Source organism: Condylostylus longicornis, unplaced genomic scaffold (assembly GCF_029603195.1).
Source record: "Condylostylus longicornis isolate FDR11 unplaced genomic scaffold, ASM2960319v2 ptg000018l, whole genome shotgun sequence".
Lineage (NCBI taxonomy): Eukaryota > Metazoa > Arthropoda > Insecta > Diptera > Dolichopodidae > Condylostylus > Condylostylus longicornis.
Window position 1 is genome coordinate 9,301,786 of NW_026577987.1, and position 26,001 is coordinate 9,327,786.

General features: G+C 22.9%; 1 protein-coding gene across 3 annotated transcripts in view; it reads right to left on the reverse strand.

Moving 5' to 3' along the window:
• The window catches only part of LOC129606221 (sodium-dependent serotonin transporter), a 30,941-nt gene extending 4,940 nt beyond the window's left edge, over positions 1 to 26,001 (reverse strand). Inside the window, exons 1-8 of one of the 3 annotated variants that reach the window (XM_055516400.1) lie at positions 25,827 to 26,001; positions 13,704 to 14,005; positions 13,041 to 13,488; positions 11,681 to 11,960; positions 2,527 to 2,743; positions 2,147 to 2,420; positions 1,300 to 1,478; positions 748 to 1,042 (exon numbers count right to left, since the gene is read on the reverse strand). In XM_055516400.1, coding sequence (XP_055372375.1) covers positions 748 to 1,042; positions 1,300 to 1,478; positions 2,147 to 2,420; positions 2,527 to 2,743; positions 11,681 to 11,960; positions 13,041 to 13,307 — 1,512 coding nt within the window. In that variant the 5' untranslated portion in view covers positions 13,308 to 13,488; positions 13,704 to 14,005; positions 25,827 to 26,001. Of the gene's footprint in view, positions 1 to 747; positions 1,043 to 1,299; positions 1,479 to 2,146; positions 2,421 to 2,526; positions 2,744 to 11,680; positions 11,961 to 13,040; positions 13,489 to 13,703; positions 14,006 to 21,519; positions 21,656 to 24,211; positions 24,301 to 25,826 lie in introns of those variants that run through there. The other 2 variants (XM_055516401.1, XM_055516399.1) reach the window with 2 other exon arrangements.

The following is a 26,001-nucleotide window of genomic DNA, read 5'->3' on the forward strand; positions in this document are numbered from 1 at the left end:
ATATGTGTGTTCAAGATTGTAACGTCTAAATTTAGACATTTTATACAACATTTATAAATTATTTTCACAGTGCACAAGTACGTGGTGATATATATTACATATATATGCCTAAATAATATAACACGCTAAGGAAAGGTTTTGTCTCTATTTAGTTTAACTGAAATGGAATAAAAATAAAAATTGTAAATTAGAATCAAGACTTTTTCATCCAACCAGAAATTTTGTTTACTTAACTTTAATAAGAAAAAATGTTTTGTCGCTTACAAAAGCTATTTAAGTTTGTGTACCTACGAGACCTACGCATATATTAAATTTAGTTTCCGTGGAAATTCTTTCAGTGAGTAAATCACAATTATTATTCGAAAAAGACAAAATTTTAAAGCTGTTAAATTATTAAATATTATCAAAAATATTTTGCTCTCTTATAGCAGAGGTTAATAATAATGTTTAATAATAAATAATGCATTGAGAAATCAGGCGAAAGCACACAGAAAGTTTCTAGGACATGATATTAAGTCTATAGTGGCTTGATATTAGATTTTTGGCCTTCCTATGTATATGACAGTTTAATCTCCTCATTTATATTATCTTTGCTACAAGTATAACTATAACTATAAATGTTTGCTAAAATTGTCAAAAATTTGTCGCAGGTGGTAGGTGTTATATACGTAAAATGATTTATCCATAATTAAATTTAAATTTATACATATATAAGAAAAAGAATTTGCAAAATATTATATAACTTACATAAGTCATTGTTGGCAGCGCACACAAATAAATTGCAATCAATAAAAAGAAAACGAACACTTCCCTTCTCTTTCCAAGCACTCTTGGATATTCATCACATAATGCAGTTATCATAGCTTCTAATCCACCAAATGTACTATCCAAACCCAATGTAATTAACATTAAAAAAAATATTATTGACCAAAATACAGAACCAGTCATTGTTGCTATTGCCTGAGGGTATACAATAAAAACTAAACCAGGTCCTTCAAGACCAACTTGATCAACTGAAGTTTTTTGAACATAGGCCATATATCTGTATGAAAAAAAAAAATAGTCAATTATGTAATTATAAATATAAAATATTAATTTTATTAAAACGATAAACTAAAGACATAATTATGAATAGAAGCTAAGCGTTACAAATGTGAAGAAAAATTAAGTATAATTCAAAAGATTTTAATTTACTAAATATTTTTATATTTTAAAATGCAAATTGTTTGAAACTACGAAAAAATGCATTAAATTCAGTGCATGCCTAATTTACCTTAAAATTAAAAGTAATGATCTTACCCCAATACGGAAAATATTACAAATCCAGCTAAAAAGCTTGTTAAACAATTAATGCTACTTGTTATTAAAGCATCACGATAGCAATTGTTATTAAATTTATTGTAACTGGATAGGGCTAATAAAGTTCCAAAACCAGGACCCAATGAAAAGAAAATTTGTGAAGCAGCATCAATCCAAACCTTTAATGAAAATTTGATTTGTTTAATAAAATAGAAATAAGTCAAGTGTGTGTGTTTGTAACTCATTTCGTCTTATAGCGTTGTTATTCTATTACCTATTAGAATCAGAGGAGTGGATTAGAAAATAATAACGCTTATTACCACGATAATCAATGCCAATAAAATAAAAATTGTTTAATGAAAGAGAAAGCATTCCAACACCTGATTCGGGGCAGGACCGTAGAGGCTAAATGCAAAGTAATCTCAAACATACTTTATTCATCTATTCAACTTTCATTACTTGGTAATTCAAGTGCAAATTAAATCTGCATTTTAGTAAGCATCCAAAATAAATTTTGTAAAGGTCAAATGGAGGTGTCATTAGTAAATATTTTATAAGTACATATATCTTAAATTTTTTATTTAACTCATATACTTTCTAAGATTTATCCGCATAATCTGAAAACTTATGAATATAATGAATCTATTGAAATTCACCAGAAGCCGATGTCCGCAAAATTGCAAAATCTGAGTACATGATGATATCAAAATTGTGCGATAGAGTCTTGTATTTATAATTATAGTTTTAGAACTTAAGCTCTAGAGTCTATTAAATTGGAAATTCAGATTTTGAAAAACCCCCATAAAATTTTTATATTTTGTTAATTTAATTAAAAAATTTTGCTTACCCTCGATTGTGTTAATTTATGCCATTGTGGTGTTAAATAATAACGTATACCAACATCAGCTCCAGGTAATGTTACACCACGTATTAATAATATAATTAAAACAACATATGGTGCTAATGCTGTTACCCATACAACTTTACCAGCACTTTTAACTCCTTTCCACAATGAAAAATAAACTAAAATAAAAACACCAAAAACGCATAATGCCAATGTCGGTTTTATCGGTCCCATATAATCTAAACCATCTGATTTATATTGTTCAAGAACTTTTCGTCTACACAAATGAAATAAAACGAGTTAAAATTAGTAATTAAATAAAAATTAAAATATGAAATATGTTTTACTTTTATATAACAAAATTGTTATTGATTGTGACTTACTCGAAAAATTCTTTGGCAGGGCTTGTAATATTACTGCTTGCTGTGTAATTTAAATCTGTAATTGGTAAACAACTATTTGTATTCCAAATATTATGGCACGATGTCCATGGTAAAGATGAACCAAATGATGCAAATAAATAATAAACAGCCCATCCGATAATTGTATTATAATACATTCCCATATATACATCAATTAGACATATTGCATATCCAATTCCTTAAAAAAATTCAAAACACCAAAATATAAGAAAGTTATTAAATAAACAGAAAAAATAAAATTACAATTTCTTACTTCAAAGATAAAGAATTTTGACTTCCATAAACTTTTAGAAATTATTTTGTCAAATTACCAAAAATGTAAATAAACAACAAGAAACATAATATATTGTGCTGCAACATGTTGGTTGTCATTAGAATTAAATTGAAATTAAGTTGAGTAATTTTTGTATTTATTAAGAAAATAAATTTCTTTTCTTTGTTTTTTCTTCTAATTAAATAAAATCTGTAACAATGTGTACAATTTTAACATTTCCTATTTTGCTATAAGCCCTTCATATATGTTTGTTTTATACTTGTGTGTTTTCATTTAAGAAAATTTATTTAATTATTGCGATATCGCGAAATTCTTTACTAATTACACCCACATTCAATTTAATTTTTTGTATTCAGTTAACAATTTAATTTCAATCATTTTTCTTAATATCTGTGTAATTATACCAAAAATATGGAACACAAAAATAAAACTGTGTTACAAGACTGTATACAACAGAGGTGGACATGTTCCTTGATAAGCCGAGTCATAAAGAATTTTTCGAAAGCCAAAATTGGAAAATTTCTTATCCAGAACTTCAGATTACAAATTTTTATCTGTAGCAAATTGTTTTCTTCACAAGTTTTAAAATTGGTCTGGAGTCGAATAGTTTCGGACGATTACGGTACTGTTTTCTTTCGCGTAATTTCAAATAAGTTGTGTCTTCTTTAACTTGAACGGAAATTAAATTTGCTATAAAGTTGCATTTTGAAACACATACGGATAACAATTTAAAATATAACAACACAAATATGAGAAGGTAGTTTAAACACATTTATGTCAAGAGGAACAAAAAATTTTTCAAAGAGCCACAGTTTGGCCACTCCTGGTATTGAAGGTTATTTTATTGCAATTATACCTATGTTTACATATGCATATACTTGTATATATGAATTTGGTTTTGCGTAAACGATAAAAGTTTTTTTCAACTTTAAATTAGAACTCAACACAAATGAATTTTGTTAAGAAAATTTTTAAATAATTAAAGATACTTGCTTTATGAAATACATTATTCATACATACATATCTATATATATATATATTATGTATGTAGATGTAATTATTTGAACTACATGTAATGCAATTTACAATAATTTTGAATAATAATTTTGTATAATTATAGACATATAAGATTTAGTTTAGGCGTTCGTTAGATATTTTAAATTTAAAAATTACAAAAAATGCATGCAAAATTTTATGCATATAGCGACATCTTCTTAATTAAATGTAGATCTAACACCAATTTGTTTAATACAATACAAAAATAGTAGCAAAATTTTGGATATTTAGCTAAAATAAGTGTATCGCAAATTATTTCTTTTCTACAATAAATTTTTTTTAAAAATATGTATGTATACCGAGTGATTGTCTTCTCCTTTTGTCTTCAAATTGATTCAGTTTGGATTGCGACCTCACACAAGAACAGAATAACGCTTAAGAAAAATACCTCCAATATATTGTTGAAAATTAAATTATCGTACACTTGGTAAGCAATTATTTTAAATATAACCATATAATCAAGAAGCTTTTGCGCTTCAATAATATATTCTTTATTGGATGAATAATTTCTTGTTTTTGTTGACCAATTCGAATCTTGTATAGCTTTAAACAAATAATATTAAATGTTTGATTGCAGATAATTCGGCTGAAATTTGCGAAAAAATATTTCACACCCTCATCTTTTGACTGGACTATAATTAAAGTTTTGGTCAACATTTTATTTATAAAAATTATTTTTCTACAAATATAAAAACTTAGAAAATCACCCATAAATTAATTTTTAATAAAATATTTTATATCTTTAACTAAATTTTATTTGTTATGTAGCCTTATTATAAATTTATTTTAAAGAATAAATATTAAAAAACATTTTTGACAACTTTCGAAAAATTTCAAAAACTTCTTAGTTAAATTATTAGAAATTTTAAAAGTTATATGCAAAATATCTTAAATTAATTTTCAAAAATTTCTTGTCAATAGTTCTCCTAATCTATCTTTAAATTTATACATACATAATGCTATACAATATACATACATGAATACACAATATACTATATAGTGGAAGATGCAAGTTTTTTAACTTTAAACTAACTATATAAACTATACACAAAGGATAAGCTAATTATAAATTAAAAATTTCAATAAATCTAATTATATTTTGAGCTGTTCCATTTTCTTTATACTCGTAAGTAATAAAACTTTATACAAAACATAAAATTTAAATTTACAAAATTAATAAACATATACACGCACTTACATAATAACACATTTCAGATATATTCTTGGATAAGATGAACAAATCATATAAATATTTTGTTTAAAAACTTAAAATTTAAAAAAAACAAGAAAAATTAAATTGTCAAGGAATCAAATCGGTAAGCCAAGTTTATTCACTATACAAGTACATTCATCATCATACAATCTCACAGATTTAATTACTTATTTGCTAAGTGGTTTGTCTTCAATATCTAATCTATGAACGTGTATAATGTAAATATATTACAAAATATGTGTATATATTCGAATTCAATATACCAGATAGCATGAACTATATGCACAAAAATGTTATATAAAAGAGAAAGTATATACGAAAAAGTTCCTTGAAATAAAAATAAAATTAGAAAATATCAACAAGTTGTATTTCGGAAAAATGGCGTGCAACGTTTAAATATAAAGAATCCTTATACTATATGCTCTTGACTTATATAAACATACAAAGATAACATAATACACAGAGAGCGAGAAAAATGTTTTTCTTATAATTTATATTTTCTATACAAAATTCATATACATACAAACGTATACATTTTTACAGTATCTTATGAAAATCAAAAGAAGTCTAACGAGCTGATAATGAAATTATCATTTTCTTTCTGCATATTTTATTTTTTTATTTATTTGTATTTTTATTCTTTAAGATATCAAGAAGGCAATATATAATAAGGATACAAAATATCTATTAAAAAACGATCAGAAAAAAAAATCTTTTATTCTAATTCTCTTCTTATACAAGTTTTATTTTAACAAATCATCATGAATTGAATTTAATATTAAACTCATAGTACAGTTACAAATAACAAAAAATTTATCGTCCTTTTCTTTATTTTAATTATTATAACAATTTACTAACCGTTCTTCAATTTTCTCGAATACATTCATGTCGCCCCTTTCATTTATAATTGAATCAATCTCAATTGTTTTCAAAAATTGAATGATGAATTTATTAATGCTTATAAAATAATCTCATAAATATAATTTTTAGATATACATACATACATACATTTTATATTGAAATATATAAATCTGCATATAAATTTTTCAATGTATATTTTTTAATTTCTAATTCAAGTAAAAATTTTTTCGTCATAAACTGTTTATTATTTTGAAAAGTAAAGAAAAAATTCAACTCTTCTTCATCTCTCTTCACTCATAGTTCTTATAAATTTTTTTCTCTTCACTCCTCTACTCTTTATATAGAGAGCTCATTCTATTTGAATATCCCTTGATAATCTTTATATTGAATCTTGGGGATATTTTATTATTATTTAATTGTTATGCTTTTTCTATCGACAAGAGATGATTTCGTAGATTGATGAATAAACATAAATATACATATAGATAAAAAGCAGGGATTCAAAGACATCAATGACAATAAAAATCAAAAACTAATATTATATAGGTAAAGAAGGATAATAAACGCCAGAATGGAGACGACAAGTGTTGTATCATGACGGCAACTTGTTGCTTTTTGTGTATATTTTCAAAACATGTAATAGAGAGTAGAGAGGAGTACAAAATGAAACAAAATTGAGTTAAAAATTTTACAAATCGTTTAGAATACGAATATTATGCACAATACATGGAAATTCAGATTTCATATTAATAAATCTCGATACTATATACGCATACATATGTTGGTAAATAAAGAAAATTTAGACCAAATAAACGGTTTGTAAAATAGCACATTTTCCTTAAAAAATTGAAAACATTTTTTTTTGTATTTAATTTATCGTGGCTTACTTTATATTTACAAAATATCAAATAAATTATTAAATAAATTAATTTATAATAATTTACAGAGTGTTCAGAAAGTAATGAAATTTTGATAAACATCATATGTTTTTTAATTACGTACTTTTAGAACTCGGAAAACAAACATTTAAAGAAACAAAAATTTTGTAAATTAAAATATAATACTAATGTATTATATTTTAATTTACAAAATTTGTGGGTGCGCGATTTAAGAAATTTAATATTACTCTTCACTTTCACAGAAATTTGACAAAACTTCAGTTTCAAAATAAATAATTTACCGAAATTTTAAATTTTAAAGATTTTGAGAAGCAAAACTTTTATAGCTTACTGTGTGAGAGGAAAATTGAAAGAAGTATTAAAAATTGAAAAAAAAACCTGGTTTGAAATATCGCTAAATTTTAACAAGAATTTTGTTATATTCCAGTTATGTTAACAGGAATATAAATTTTTGCCTGTGCCTTTTTATGACAAAAGGTTTAAGCTTCTATCATTACTCGTTTGGGAAATTAAAACATTGTTTTTTTGAAAACTTGAGCTCAAATTTTACTCTACGGAAATCCGATTTTCCACAAAATTACTTTTGGTTATATAAAATTGTCCTCTTCTATATTACTCAAGGATTTAAAATTTGTAAACAGACGGACGTATTTATGTACGTACGGGACGTATAAAAGTAGCGTAAATTTTTTTAAATTTATTTTTGAAAATATGCTATAAAGAAAGGTATGGCTATTGAATTGTATATTTAATAAGTATTAAGGACTCTAATAATATTTTCATAAATAATGTAATAATAGGTTTGTGTGTGTTACAATTTCAAATTTGATAAAAAATTAGAAAATTGTAGAATTGATAATGTACACAAAGTCATAAATTGAAAAATACAGAAATCAAAAAAAAAAAATTAGGAATATTGAAATAGAAAAAAATTAGGGAAGAATCATATATTTTTTGTTTGTTTATCAAATATTTGTAAAAGCTAATGTTTTAACAAATACGAGTATCATTCTTATAAAAGATTTCAAATGTGTATTACTCGTATATTTATTAAAATTTGAAAAAAAAAAATTACATGATCAAAATAAAATTAATATTTACTTTTTTATATACGTTTTATACATGTTTTGGAATGGAGGAGTTTTGAGCGAAATTAACTTCATATATCACAATATAACGTTAAGGATTCTTACATGTATGTGATACATAATTCATCAGCCAAAATATAATTTGTGGGACATCAAAGATGAAAAGTTATTGCGTATGTAAATATTGATCTACCTAGATTTAGTATTTGAATTTCCTTCAAAATTTCATTACAAGATAAAATGTACTACAAGATATCTTTTAACTCTTAATCTTTTAACTCAGACTCAGTTCTAATTTATTTAATATATATTTATTTATTTTAATGAATTTAATAATTTCCTCTTAAAATTACATTCCGATCTCTCTTTAGAATTAAGCCTATATGCTTAATTCTAATTGTACACAAATAATTTTAAAAATACAATTATAGTAAAATAAATAAAATCAGTGCCATAAAAAAATTTTAATCTGTGCATTATAAAATTATAAAATCTAGAAATAAAAAAAATGTCACGTTAATTAGAGAATTAGAGTAACTTTTTTACTGAGTTGTACAAGAAGTTTACGAAACGAAAATGATTTTGAAACCAAAATTACATCTCTGCGGAGTAAATATGAATTTTACATCAAGTATTTCACGCTTTATGTTACTGTTATTAATTTTTCAAGTATTATTGCTCAATAGTTCTGTTTAATCTCATTATTAATTTATCTTTTTAATTGAGAAAAGTGTAATGTTCTCACAAAACCGAGTAAAACAATTCGTAATATAATTCGGATTATTTAGTTCCTATATTTTACAGCTTTTCCCTTAATGAAAATTTTATTTTTAAATGATTAATAAATTAATATTCAACAAAAATTTATTTAAAGCTTATTCAAAAGATTTGACACAAGTGAAAAACCATTTTTCATTTAAGACTCAAATAATAAATAAAGCAGCTTACACCTATAAATATGCAAATTTTAACATGCAATTTAATTTTAAGATTTTTCAACTTCTGTCAAAATAAAAATATAGCTAGCTAATTAGAATATTTTAGTGTATAACAAAAACAATTGAAAATTTCATAATAGAAATATTTTTTTTAAATACTTATTTTGTTATCATTGAAATGTGCGTGTTTAAAATGTGCTGCATATAGAAAAAATTCAAAATACAAAAATATGAAATCTCCAATTCAATAACACTATATTGTATACTTAAAGCACATCATCTTAATTAACAGTTCCTTGAAAACCAAAAAAAAATTTAGTTTCAACTTATCATCCCGCATAACAATGTCCTTAACAGTTACAATATTTTTTGAAATAAAAATATTTTTATTATTTTTAATTTTTGTTCTTTAGTTTTTGTCTTTATCGTATTTTTTCTCAAAAAGTAACTCTTTTCAAACTTTTCCCTGATAACGTCTATGTCAGACATTTAAACATTTAGAAAAACCTTCTTAAATGATAGCATAAAAAATTCTAATATTTTCGATCTTTAATTCTACATGATTTTTTTTATTACAAAGAGAGACAAGAAGTTTCATCCTTATAGTGGATTCGCAACTAATAAATAAAACCTTAAAAAAAATATATAGGAAAAGAAAGGGGAAAAAAATTCATAATTAAAGAAAACATGTCTATACACGCACATTGTGCACTGCAATAAAGGACATTTTTATTAATATTATGTACGTATGTATATTTATTTTTTTTCTCCTTCGCAGTCAGTTTGCTGAGGAATTTTTAACGTGTCATATTGGCTTCATTTGTTATTTGATTTTTTTTTGTGATTGTATACAATTTTCTCTTCTTATGCTTTTCTTATTCCAATTTAACTTATCATCACAATTTCTTAAACTAAAAAGGTAGGGATCATAAGTTACTAGAGGAGAAAAAAAATTTTGTGGAGAAAAAACTAAATGGAGTTAAAGAATAAAAAACACGTTCAGTTAAGAAGAAAAATAATAATAAAAATAATCGAGCGGTAAAATTTCACACAATATAACAATTATATGAAGATAAATATTGGGTCATCAGAAAAATCACATTTTAATGGTGTTATTAAAATAAATTAGAAATTCTTTTATTAAAGGATCCTATCATATATTTTTAAAAAATAATTTAAATTTTAAATCAGTGTTCCATTTAGACATGCACTTGTCATATATAGTGTGTAGTACAGGTAAATAATATTGTATATATTATACGCTCGTATTGTATGCAAATCTGAATCTTATAAAAATTAAAAGAATATTAAAGCATTCCTAATCGCAAATAAATAAATTAAAATTTTTTAGAAGTACTTTATTTAAACCTCCAATTTACGCATAGTTTGAGTAATTTATTTAATTTGATGGAAATTATATATTAATAATTTGTAACATCCTTAAAATATTCAAATTAACACAAATAAAAAAGTTGAGATTGATCTCAGAGTAGAATAGAAGTACAACACAATTCATAATGAAGTTTCTCTATTGGAACAATTTGTTTAGAAGTGTAAGACTAAAAAAATTATAGTTCTGGAGTTGCGGTTTCATATACAGTATTGTGGCCATTAACAACGTTTTGTGCATGGCCATATTTGTTCCAATTTTTAAAAGTCCTTGCCACGACCTTTTTTGAACTTTGTATTGAGAGTATTAGGCTCAGTAACACATATTTACATACTTTTAATGCTAACCAGCGCAAAATAGAAATTAAATATATTTTAAAAGTTTCAAGCCCCTATTTTTTCCCGTTCTCAAATGAGCGCTGCAACAAAAGACAGATATAGAAAGAAAAAAGAGACTAGAAAAATTAAAGTAAGTTCGATTCTAACGTTGGTTCGATTCTAACGCCATATAACATATATTGGAGGAAGCGAAAAAAAATATACTATACTTAAACTAAATTGGAACGCCGTCTCAATGGAAATTGTTCAAATCTAGGTTTTTCATAGGGTTTATTGTTTTAAATAAGGTAACTACAATTACTTTTAATTCTGGCAAATGTATTTTGTATGTATATCTAAACCATATAATTTCAGTAGGGTAAAGTGAATACTAAGCATTTTATTATATTACAACCCTTATTGTTTTACCCATGTACATGTAGATTTCATAAAATTTTTAATTATTTTGGTTTATTTGTCTATTTTAACCTTTGTCCTCGGCAATTTAAATTTATCTTATAATTCTAATAACATACCTTAATAACAAAATTAAACGAGTTGAATAGAAAATACAATAAAACACTTATGTCCAATCTTACTTATACATATTAATATGCAGAATTATACGCCTATATATATGCAATTTTTTCTTCTTTTCAATATGTATATCCGTGCATTTCTTTATCTGTGTATTCGTTTAATAACTACTGTACAAAAACAGTAAAATCAAATTTTAGGTCCCAATTTTGTAAAATTTACTGTTTTTTGTGCCTATTCTAATTGTACTTAAACTTAAATTTTTCACTGTTCTCAGGTGGAATTCTTTCTAAAGTTCAAATTAAATCCGATTATATGGTGCCCCCAAAGATATTTTACAGCCTTATTCAAAAAACCAAAATTTCGTAATTTTATGTTAATATTAAACACTAAACCAAAAATTCGTAATGGCTATTTTTAATTTGTGATATCATTTGAATAATCATTAAATATTTAATTAAATTTGATATTTAATTAAAATAGAATTAAAATTATATTATTTTGTTTTTTATATGTTTTGTTTTCATTTTTTCATATCTTACCTTTTAAAGCCGGACAAATCCTTTTCCAAATGCTTAAACATCCACATCTGTGAAATTGTCCTAATGCTAATTCCATATAAAATAAGGGTAATCCACCAAATAAAAACATTATACAATATGGTATAAGAAACGCACCGCCACCATTTTGATAACAAATATAAGGAAAACGCCAAACATTCCCCAAATCAACAGCAAATCCAATAACAGCTAAAAGAAATTCAACTTTTTGACCCCATGTTTCACGTTTTCGTTCCGGTGAAACAGATACAATAAGGACACGCTAAACGTATAAAATAAAAGGAAAACTATGTTAAAAAAAGTTTAGGATAAATAGGAATTTTATAATATCTATGTATGTACATAAGTAGGTTGCAGAATTTTTTGGGTTTTGAATGAAAAAGAATGGCACATATAAAATAAATACTTAAAAATTTTTTATTTGTTGCTCTTATTTTAAACGTGATTATTTTGTATGAATTTTTTCTTAAAATTTGATTCAACTTAAAGGTCAAGAATTTAGGGATTTTTACAATTTTGCGGTCTCTCAATTGATAGTAGATTTATTTTAGAGAATTCCATTGTAATAATTTCCATTGTAATAGCATTCAACCCTTGACAGTAATACTTTATAAAAACAATAACACTTACAAGTGCTGATTATTAAATCCAAGATTGATGTAGGGTTACTGCAATTCCATTGTGAAAAATAATATATTTTTGGTTGTACTGTCCTATCCTGCCGAAAAGCAGAGAAGTTTTAAGTTTTTCATTTAGGAGTTGAATAGGACACCGCAAGATTTATACGTGTATAGAATATATTTGCATTAATTAGAATCACGTAGAGTGGTGCCTGATGTAATATGCGTTTATCCGTTACTATCTTTTGTTTAGTGATTTAATATTTGTTTTAACTCGTTAAAACTTGTGATTTGTGGACTTTTGTGGTCTATTTTATCATTCGACAGATTTTTAAAGAGATGAGCCCGTGAAAATATCATAATTAAACATAATTAAAGATAAAATAAGTAATTTAATATGAAATTTAAGAATTCACATTGCGACTAAATCTTGATTTGCTGATAAAGGAATTTGCTGATAAAAATAATTTAAACGTTTAAAGTTTTCATTTGAAAATTATTAACTCTAAGCCCTGCCTAACATAAATACAAAATTTTTCCCATGTTCGTTCGATTTTTTAAGCTCACAAATTCAAATGGTATACGAACGGGGATAATTTTTATGTACACATATAAAATAAAAGCATCTATTTGCCAAAAAAAAATGTGTCAATCTATATGTGTATACCGCGGTAAAGGATTATAATTATTTTTTGACTTTTTTTTTAACATTTCATTTTTACCTCATTTTTATTTCCAACAAATTTCGGATTAAGTGGATCAGTTGTTTTTGCTGTTTCCGGTGAATCGTTATCATCTCCAGAAGAATCGTCTTTACTGCATTGGCTATTCTGTTGATGCCAGGCGGTATTATTTCCGACATCATTTTTAATTTCATTTCCAACAACATTTGTTGCTGTTGTTATTGTTGTAGGTGTTGTAGCAGAATTCGATGTTGCTGTTGTTGTTGAATTTGAATTTTTCTTATTACTTCTGTCCTCAATCGTCATATTTTATAACCGTTTATATTGAACTATTAAGATTTCCAGTTTTAAAAAAGGATTTGAAAAATTTCCTTGTCTAAACCGGAACTTTTATTAAATATTTTTTTTTTGTTATTGTTGAGTTTTTATGAAGTTGTCTTGTAATTTTTTTTACTTTCATATTTTCATTGCATTCATTTTCTGTTTTCTATATAAAATTTAAAAAATTCACTAAATTTTGCGTGGAATTTGATTCAAATTTAAAATATTTTTAAGTTTTACGTACTTAAGAAAATTATAAAGATATTGGGGAAAGGTATTCAAAGAAAGCATGAAATTTTCATAACATTAAATATAAAAATAAATAAAAATACCAAAATGGAGCGAAAAAAATTTTTCACTTTGCTTTACTTTAAAAATTACCTTGTTTCTTCCCGATATTCCTTAAATTTTTTTTAAATTTTATGATTTTATTTTTTTTTTAATTTCAAGAAAAAAAGAAAAAAAACCAATTAAATTTGAAACAATATTTTTTTGTCGAGAGAAGTAGCAGTGACAGTAACTGTAACAATATTCTGACGGTCGGAAAACTTTGACAACATTAGTTTATTGAATTTCGGTGAAATACATGTGAAATTATTGTTGTGTTGTTGTTTCGTTGTTTTTCTAGATGGCATATTTCCTTTCAATGATGTCACTTAGCAGCAGGTAAGTAAATTAAGTTTCTGGAAAAAAAATGGGAATTTTTTTTAAATATTAAAAATATGGAATTGTAAGATTTTGTAAGATTTATAAAATAATATATAAATAAAAAGCTAAATTAGACCTTCTATTTAGAAGTTTGACTATCTAGATCTAGAATGAAATTTAATTATCTGGAACGAAATTTTTAAAGAAAGTTTACGACTCACTGCTCGAAGAATTCGAGGAAATTATAATAAACTATCAAGATGGCCAAAGATTTTTTTTTAAATTTCCCTTTATTAAATAGAGATTTTATATTATTCCGTATTTAAACTGTTTTTTTTTTTAATTTTTACTATGATTTTACTAGTTAACAGAAATTAAGAGCTCGTAAATACGTAGATACATATTTCATTTTGATCGAACAGTTTCAGTTATATCTTCTGAGTTATATTTCGAAATTTCGGTTTTCAACTTAAGTAATAATTATATTTCTTTGAACTTCCTTTTTCTCCCGGTAGCCCTTGAACTTGAACTTCCTTTTTAACCCAATTTGCTTCCCTATAAAATAATTACATACAATAACGCGAGCTAGGAGGTTATGCGATGGCACCACACTTCGCATTTCGAGTTATCGGTGGGAACGCACTTCTCCATAGTAGGGAAGCGTAAATAAGCTATTTTTAGGGAGATGTCGGTCTACCGGTCTGTATGTCAACGCGTGTATCTCAAATTCGGCTGAAACGATTTTAATAAAATTTTATGTGTGAGTTTTATATGGCACGAAATGATCAACTTTTACGATATATCAGATCTCGGGATTTTGCGGACCGCAATTTTAAATTTTTGCGTATATATTAAGATAAATTATCAACCAATTTTCTTAAATTTTAATTTTTAAATTCGCGGTATTAAAACAATGAATATACAAATTTTTTGGAAAAAATCAGTGCTTGAAAATCGAACTGGTGGTCGATTTTACATTTTTTAACATTTCTATGGAACGGACTGATGGAATTCCTTGAAATTTGATATTTGTGTTCTGGTTCTTACCAAAACTAACTGGTGAACATTTCAGGGTATTCGGGAGGTACAAAGTGAAATTCTACTAAAAACTAAATTTCACTATTTTCGATTTTCTAGGTGTGTTATCTAAAAACTAGCAAATTTCCTTAAAATTGAAAAGAACGCATTTTTATAATCTTCTGTAACACTTACACATTGGTAATACACATTGCGTTTATGTGCTGATCACGTCAGATTTTTGTATTAGACTTTTCATATTTCTCACATTTTTGTCTAAAATGCTAAAAAATTAGTTTTTGATTACAAATTTTTAATAGTAATTAAAAAACAATAATTAACTAACCAAAAATTAGCCTCCATAATTCACAAAATTATTTAACAAAATTATAATAACCACTTTATAACCCTTAAATCGGAAAAACCAATGTCATAAAATAAAATTTCCTCTTTAAAAAAAAAATTTTAATTTTATTTTAAAATCAATAAAATTTTTACTTTGGAATTTAAATTTTTATTCTGATCGAAATTTTGATTTTACCGAACAAACCACAAATTTTTTTCCAAATCTCTATAATAAAGTAAAGAGATTGCAATCGATGGAAATCGAATAATTTTTGCTGTTAAACTTTAAATTTATTAAATTTTAATTTTGATATTGTCGCCAAAAATTTTAATTTAAAGTTTTCAAAACTCATACTCATAATTTAATAAAAATTTAATAAACTCATCATCAATTTAAGCTCAATCTAACTTTAAAATTGAATTTCGATACAAAAAAAATTTTCTCCATTCAAATTGGCATTCTTTAAATCGATAAAACCATGATTTTACTGTTATTTTGCTGTGAAAAAGTTTTCAATCATCATTAGACCGTATATAGATACTGTTTTTACATAAACATGTTAAAGGTGTTCATATAAATAATATCAAGCTAGACAATTAAAAACAAAATTAGAAAAAAATTGGAAAAAAAAACTAGAACAAAAAAAATTTTAAAAGGAGAAAACAGGCAAACTTTGAATTCAAATCGATTATTAGAATCTTTTCAAATTGATGGTCATCACATATTATGTACCTGTATAGGATAAAATTAGGATATGATTTTCTTATTCATTTATGCAAATAAACTGTAAATTGTACTCGACTATACAAATATATACAATTATTTATACATATTTGTATACATACATTCTCATAGGGGCAGACACAGGATTAGTAATTAAAATTCCTTGAATACATTCAATATTTTTATGTATATAATATACGTACGTATATAATATTGTTGGACATATTCTATACACATATGTTGAGTTGAAAATTATTATTTACAAGGCTTATTTTTACCACTCTTTTATATATGTATGTATAGGTAAAAATAAATATCAATGTGTAAATAACATGAACATTATAAAAGTTCAAAAAGTTCAGGTTATAATATGGTTTTGACCTTTCTATAATGAATAATGTTGGTCAATGTACCCAAAAACAAAAAAAAAAGTAAATAAATAAATTCATTTAGAATAAAAATAAAAATGTGTGAAAAATTTAAATTTTACTTTAATTTTCATTTATGAAATAATAAGAAGACAAGCATGCATGTAAATGTGAAAGACTGTAATGCGGCTATTCATTTTGTAATAGATTTTTAAAATAAGGATATTAGATTTAAAAAATATTTAAGATTTGAATATGGGTACAAAGCTGAAATAATTAAATAATTTTCAGGACATTATTATATTTTATTTGTAAATATTTTAGGTATAATTAAAAATTTCTTAAAGTAAATTTTTTTAATTACTAACTCTGAAAATTAGTTCACTATTTCTAAGTTGAGCTAGAAAATTTTTAATAGTTTAGTGCGCGTATTCAAATATCATGCAGTTTAGTTTATTTTTTGCTCAAATTTAGATTAATTTTTTATCGTAAACGCTTTAATATATTTTCCGGATTTTAATTTGTGCCAATATAATTTTACTTTATAACAATTAATTTATGAATTACATAAATTAAGTATTAAAAATTGTATTATAATTATGTGTGTGAAATTTTGATTTATAATCTAAATTTATAAATTATACTTTATCACCATTTTCCAAGTTATATTCTTTCAGAATTTCTAAGAGCAATAAACACTTTTATGAGATTGGAAGATCAATGGTTATACACCAACTTATTTATATATTTGAGATGTGATCATGTGTATAATATAATGTGTAATATTTGAGATGTGATCATGTGTATAATATAAATTTCTTAATTTATTTAAAAACCATTAATATATACTAAAGAATTTCTTACATCTTAATAGAAAATTTTTAATCAGATTAACTTTTAAAGCTTCTAATTTAAAGATCAGATTTAAAAGTATCCCATCTAAAAGTGGTAAATTAGAACAAAAACTTTTGAATTCCACTAGTTTTTAACAAATTTTTAACACACTTATTAAACGGTAGATTGTGGGAGTTTGAAATTTGGATGGCTTGTAGACTGTAAAAATTATTTCATTAGAAGAAAATATTTTTCATTCCTCTTCCCTTCCAAGTTAAAGCCTCTATAAATTAGAAAAATTTCAAACTTCTGTCCCTTTTATTTCTGAAACTTCAAACTTTTGCGAATTCCTTTAAAACCACAAAGCTAGCTGCAAATATTTTGCCATCAAAAAATATAATTATTTATCTTAACTGAGGAAATTAACCATAAATTTCAACAATTATATAAACGATTCTTTTAATATTTGTTGTTTCTCCGAAAAGTATGCAATTTTAGTATGATTAATGAGAATAATTTAAGACGACTTCTTTTTAAAAAATAATGAGTATATTCACTTGTTCAAGGGTAAATTGTTATTTACACACCGTTACATACAAACTATACTAACATAAATTTCTTGAAATTAGTTTTAAAATTCATCGATGATCATCAATTTAACAAAATATTACAGCGATACACAATATATGTATGTATATGTAATGAAGCACAAATTATTTTTTATATTAATTTTATTACATAGCATCATAATGCCTATATATACATAAATATAGTATTTTTTATAGCATAACATCACATTTTATAAATACGATCATTGATCACGCAATATCGTTTTAATTTTAATTATTTTGTTAACAATCTAAATGTCATGTGTGTTTATTTTATAACCAATTACAATCAGTGCAATTTTATTAGATAAATATAATAAGACATTGCAATTAAATAAAATAAAATTTTACGTCAATTAAATGTAATATACATATATATACATATATATATACATATATATATATACATACATATGTGATATACATATTATATGAAGGCTGATATTGTGGTTTTGATTAATTGATTTCACTAATAATATCTGGCATATCTTTACAATAATAAAATAAAAATTAATTCGGTTTTCAAGCAAAAATCTTAGTAAATTAACACTTTAATCAATCAAAAGAAATTTTTTATAACCTTATTTATTAATAACCTATACATACGAGTACATATACGTTATGTTAATGAAAATTTTGCGAAATATTACAGGTACTTATTGTGGAATATAAAAAATTTACTTGTTGAATTAAAACGGTATTCAGTCATGCATACAGATTATTAATGTAAATTTGTCTTACTTAATTTTGAGTACATAATAATAGCTTCGATAGCAATCGATATATATGATTTTAATGTAAATTATATAATATCGAAAAGATAAATAAATATACACAATTAATAAAAATTAGTGTTTACTGTTTTATTAATAATTATACTTTAAACCTTATTTTATTTGAATATATTTTATTATATTTTATATTAATTAAAAAAAATATTCTTATATAATATTGATAGCGTCCTGGCGGACATTAAACAAGAATAAAAAGCCAATTTTTCCGAATGTTGCAGATTTTATCCTGAATTTTTAATGCATTATTTTTTAAATTTTACTCATCGTTTGTTGCGTGCACGCAACAAAAATAAATTCAATTTGGGATAAAAATTATAAACCTAATTACTTAAAAATAGTGCTCTCGAAAATAAAAAATTTTACAAAATAATTATTATAATTAAAAAATCAATAAATTAAATTAATCTGGGGATCTTGTATATAGTGCAAGGAATGTTATTGGGGAACAAGTTAATGAATGAGTGATGAATAAATGAAGTAGATAATTTCGATATTAAAAACCAAAAATACATTTTTCAATTCCTTCCACTTCTTTTTATATGTAGCTTAGAACAAATTTACATATAAGCTATCTTTTTATTTCATACTTCTCCATTATCTTCAAGAAAGTTCTGTTCTACATTAAAAATTTTGATAGCCGATTCCCGAAATAGTTTAAAACCAATAATTAAGCTTAACATCAACTAGATTAATTCCGCAAAAGAAAATTGAATTGCTAAATAAGTCAAATTAGCTAATTACACTTAGACATATTACTCAATGTTACAAAACTTCTCTAAACTAATAGAAAATATTCTAAGGTAATTTTTTATAGAACACAGTTGTAGAAAATGTTTGAGAATTCACTTTTAAAATTATTACAAAAATTTTAATTTAATTTTATTGAAATCGTTCCCAACACTTATTTTAATAAAATTAATTTAATTAGAAATTTAAGAACAATAAGAAATTATGTAGACTCTATAAATATTGATTTTGCAATATTGTCCTTTTCATTTTTTTTTTAATTTTCAAAAATTGATACCTGCCGCGGTTTAATTAACATTTATTGCGAATAAATTTATGAATTGTAACATATTGCCTTTTTGTTTTTCTTCTTTTTCTTTAATAAATTTTATTATTATTATTGGATTATGTCTATAAAAAATTGTTTGTTAATTCCTCTGAGAATGAAAGCAATGAAAATCAATCGTCCTTTTTTATATACGCTGTCAATTTATTATCCTTTATTAATATGTAGTAAATTTTGATATATTTTTATCCTATGACTCAAATTTATTTTTTTTTTTGTTTAAAAATTATATTGTTTTCAAACACAAAATGTTGTTAAAAGTTAAAAAAATTAGTATTATGGTAAAATTTAGGTTAGCAATAATGAATTTTCATGAAAATTATTTTTGAAAAAATATATAATTTTTGTTTTTACTGGAAATTTATTTTTAAAGCTCTCAGTGGAAAAATGGACATTGTATTTAAAGTGCAAATATGTTGTTATTTTTTATAAAAAAATTTTATAATTAAAGGAACAGTAAATAGGTATAATATGAGTCTATCACGCATTTTGTGTGCATTTTATATTTGCCTAGTTCTCTTAACTCTATGTAAATAAGTCTGTGAATAAGAATTTGAAATAGACTGCGATTAATCAGTTTTACAATTATTATTTAATTATACTTAAATGGCAATATCAAATGAAATATGTTTCAGATTCTGAACCGAATTATTTCAAATATTTTTAATAGATTAGAAATACATATTGAAAATTTCTATTTAAAGTGTATAATATAGGTCGGTCACATTTATGAAAACAACCATTATTATTTGAAATTAATTTAATATAATTAAATATTATACATATAACGCAGTATTGGCATATAATATTAAAATTTTAAAGAATAAATTAATATTTTCAAAAATTGGAAATTAAAAAATTTCTATTGTTTTTTGGTAAATTCATTCTTAACTTATAACAATTTATTTTGCAAAATTTTTATAAAGATTATTTGAGATTTTAATAATATTTTGCTTAATAACTAATTTGGTAAAGACAAAAGAATTCTTTATATTGAAAAGTTTTTCATATTGAATCAAATTTGTTATAAGTATTACTAAAATTAATAAATCTCTCTAATTTTAAATAATTTTTGTTATTAAATTAAAAGTGTTAATATAAAGTAAAAATTATAATTAAAATTATTTCAAATGTTGGACACTATAACAAATCTGAATACATTATGCTACCAAGAAATAAGAGCCTTTGGAAAAAATTTATAAAAAAAAATTAATATTTTATATTTTTGAGAAATATTTTAATTTTAATAATTTAAATTTAAGAACAAAGTGTTAAGTGGACAAATGGGTTAACTAACATTTGCATCTTAACAATTTTTTTTTTTTATTAACAAATTGTAAAAATGCACTGTAAATCTCGTCTTCGATTAAGTTTCTATAGCTATAAGAGTAATCTCAATTGAATATATTTGAAATTTAATTATGTTCTGTTCGAGCAGCTCGATTTTCGCCAAAATGTCACTTAATCCCTTTGTCCACTTACCTCTTCATAATGATCTCAACTGGAGTTTTATACCTGAATTCACAAATTAAATTTAATTTCAAATTAAAATTAATTTATTTTTAATAATTATATTTTCGCTCAAACTTTTATATAAAATTATAAATTAAGAAATTTAAAAAAAAAAATATTTTTTTTTAATTTTGTAATTTCAAAAATTTTTTAAAATGGGTGTGACACTCTACAAAATTTATTTTTTAATAACGAAAATTACACTTAATAATTTGTTAAATTTTGAATTTTCTAAAAATTTTTAAAATTTTAAAAGCTTTTCATTTAATATTCACCTTTTTATTGTACACGGATTTTTATTTTTTTTTTCCTTTATATTTTCCTTACAATAAATTAAAATTTAAAATCACAGTTTAATGTAAAAGAACAACAAACAAAAAGGATATGTAAAATTAATTAAAAACTAGATATAGAAGAAAAAAAAGTAAAAATAAAAATTACTATTAAAAATAAAATTAAAATTAAAATAAAAAAGTTTATAAAAATTTTAGATTTTAGAATTAAAAAAATTAAAAAAAAAAATTATATTTTTAATTTATATTAAATTTTATAATTTATTATTTTATTAATTTAAATTATTTATTCTTCTAAATTTTCCTTTTATTTAACCCTTAACGTTGAAAAGAATTCAGTGAACTAACGTTGAGCTTAGAAATGTTGGTCCTTTTAAAGATCATCGTTGGTCTAGATTTCTCATTTTGATTTGTTTTTTTTTTATTGTTTATTGTTGGCATGCGCAACATGGGCTTATGGGTCGTGATTATTCTTTCATTATAAAAAGAAATGTACATAGATAAATATGGAAGATATATATATATGTATCCGACTTAATACAAATAATTTATATACATTTGCATATATATCGTGTATATATGTATATATATCACCTTTATATCTACAATATATATATATATTGTAAAGAAACATCAATTCATAAGAATATATTCTAAAAGGAGGTTTTAAAAAATTATTTTCAATAATAATTTTTTTTTTTTTTTAATTTTTTGTCATAATTTTTTTTTTGCTATATTAATTATATTTTATGCCAATTATCAATAAACTTCACCATATAATAAAATTAATATAAATTTTTAATGTGTTATACATATATATATTTTTACAAATTCAAATATTTCAACTATTATAAAGGTAATTTGCGTAATTTTAAAAAAAAGATTTAACCTTTCTATAACATTTCTCACATTAGTATTTAAATTTTGGTTTTTTTTATTTATATTATATGTAAAAAAATATGTGAATGTGTGAATATAAATAAACATTTTTTTGTCCTTAATATCAAGTATTTTTCGTCAATTAAATTTTCTAATGAAAGTCAAAAAATTTTTGTTTATCCAACTATTATATTCTATAATATAACAATATTTTCTAAAATATAACAATTTTCTATAATATAATAAAACATTTTTGCATAAATTTTCAGTGAACTTTTATACACATTTCAATTGGCATGCTAACGCTTTAAAAATAATTATGTAATATAATTATAATGTGATTTTTATTAATTTTTATAAAATAAAAATGTAAAATTAAATAAAAAAAATATTAATTATATTTAAATAAAATCAAGGTAAAACACGGTGTATGTGTATTAGCACATAAGGCTTTGAAATGCATACACAAATGTTTGCACGGGTGTGTGTATATACATATACAATATAATATAAAAATTTATTTGTTCATATACTTTTATATAAATTATGTTAAATATTTTAATCTTATGCGCAATAAATATATATATATATATATATATATATATATATATATATATATATATATAGATGTATATGTATATACATATATGTAAGTATATAATAAAGGTTTAATATAAAAGATTAAATTATACTTGCAAATTTTTACTATAAATTGTTATGATTAAAATTATAGTAAAATCTTACACGCTCATAGATGTTTATAGTAATTTTTACTACATACCATTATATATATACAAGACCATTATATATATACAAGATTTTTATAATAATGTACATAATATTTTGAATGAAAGATATGTCGATCCTCTGTATGCATAAATTATAAAAGTTTTAAATATAATATGTAATGAACACATATATATGTATAATGGTATATAAATGTTAAATATAAAAAAATTTGTAAATATAAAATAGAAATTAATAAATTGTGAAATTAAAATATAATTACAACCATTGTAAAAGTTTATTCCAATTGTGTACGAAAACGGATGGTCTGCAAATAATATTATTAAATATATTTAGTTTAATAATCAAATGTATTTAAAAAAAATTTGACCATACATATATGCAAATATGATATAATGCAAATTTTTATATTATATACATAACGTTGCACGCACAATTAGTTTAAAAAGGAAGTTATCAAATTTGTCCCTAACTTAAAGTAATCTTTAGCAATTAATTTTTATTTGTGTTTAGTGGACAGATTTTAAAATAAATTTTGACTAGGAAATGCAAAAAATGGAAGAATAGAACAGAATAGAAAATAACCGAAAATATTTATATACCCTAAAAATATGCAAATTAATTCAACCTTGATTGAAAATTATTATTATTAGTTATCTATAGTCATGGAACCCAAATAACGAAAAACATAATTTCAATTTTATATAGATAATTCATTTATATTTAATCATTAGTTTATATATTAAATTAAATTTTAAACTTTTTTTTTTGTAATTTTAGATAATTGCGGTAAAATTATAAATAAAATAAAATATATTGTATAACACTTAATTATTTTATTATTTTCCAATTAAAAAATTTTTTATAATTCACAATATAATAAATACTCTTCATATACACATGTAAATTTATCATCATATATGTATGTATATATAAATTGAAGAAATTTAATATGTATAACATATGCATATAATTATAAAAATAATAATAATTTTAAAGTGTTTTTTGTTAAAAAATTTAATTGAAATAAAAATAAAATTTTTATTACCGTTCAATTTTTTAACGCACATTGCATTTTTTTTTAATTCACTTTACCAATTACTGTTATAAATATAATATAACTACAAGAGATGTGTTCCAATAACTGATAAAATTTTTACAAATTCAAAGGTTTTTAAAGATCATAAGATTTCAGTTATATGTGTGTATTATATATAGAGGAGTGTATATAAATATTGTTATTTTAAAAATAAAAGAATATGAATTCAAGATTCTATCTAGTGCGCAAATCAAAAATATATAACAGATTATTTTGAATTTTTCTGCAATTTTTGCTTTTTTTATGAACTTGTTTTTCAAAACATTGTCATACCATAAATATGTAATTACTATATCTAATGAAATTTTTTATTTATATCCTATATAGCACATAGAGAATAAATATATAATACAGTTTAATTTCGTTATTAATGTATGTAAGTATATGAATATTTGGTATACATACTTATATTTATTGACATTCATAAGTCACCGAATTATCCTTACGTTCCGTATATAGTTTCCTTAAAGAATATATAGTATTCCAATAAGTTGATGTTTATATATCATATATATATATAAATATATATATGTATGTATATATGTATGGATTAATACTTGTGTATGTTTTGTGCATTATAGTGTGATAAATTATTAAACCAACTGTTGCATTGTAAAATAAAAATAGGGGAAATCAAAATTTTTTACATTTTTAAAATTGAATTCTATTATATATGTACGAATGTATGTATGTGTATGTATTCTATATTATAATGTTAATGAAGTGTTGCCCATATATAATATAAATAAGGATCATTTTATATAATTTTATTTTATTTATTTTGAAGGGATACTTTTCTTTTCTTTTATACTGTAATTTTAATTAATCAAATGTTTTAAATTCTTAGTTAAGTATATTAAAAATTAAAATAAAAAAAAATATATTAGAAAATTTTTTGTATTAATTTAAAATCTTTAGAGTAATTTATTGAACCTTCTGTCTATGTACAATTTAACACACACTTATTTGAATTATATAAAACCAGAAATTATTATCTCAACAATATGAAAATCAAAAATAATTATAATTTCATGTTAATCTGTTTTTCATATAACAATTATATTAAAAAATTTATTTTTATTCTTTCACATTTTCGTTTTTAAAAAAATTATAAATAATGTGAAAATTATTTAATGTTAGCCAGAAAAAAAATAATAGTTTTTAATTGAACTACTAAAATATTATTTTTTATATTTCAAATTTCTGGAATCTGGAACAACCGAGAAGTATAATTTCTAACTACATAACTCGCAAATATTATAAAAACGCACCTTCTATATATTTAAGTATAGACTCTTTTAAAGTAACACACAAATCCGTGAATATTATACTAGCTATGCGTATAATATATTTAGAAAAAATTATTAACAAACAAAAAAAAAACAAATAAGCTTTATAATAAAATTATAAATTTTGTTTGCGTATATACATTAAACATTCTATATAGAACACAAAAATATACATAGATATTAAAAATAGAAAAACAAAAACTATGCATATAAAAAAAATTCAATTATTTAATGATCAATATAGAATTAGCTTGTGTGTACTTTTTAATACTCACTTCAAATCCTTTCATTTTACACACAATATCCAAAGGTTAATTTGTTTAACATTACATACACACATATGTACGGGAATATATTTTAACATTTTTATTGATATAGTCAAAATTACTTTAATTGCACACAAGTCTGTACTAAGTAATTAAATTCATATATACAAACACTTAATTAAAT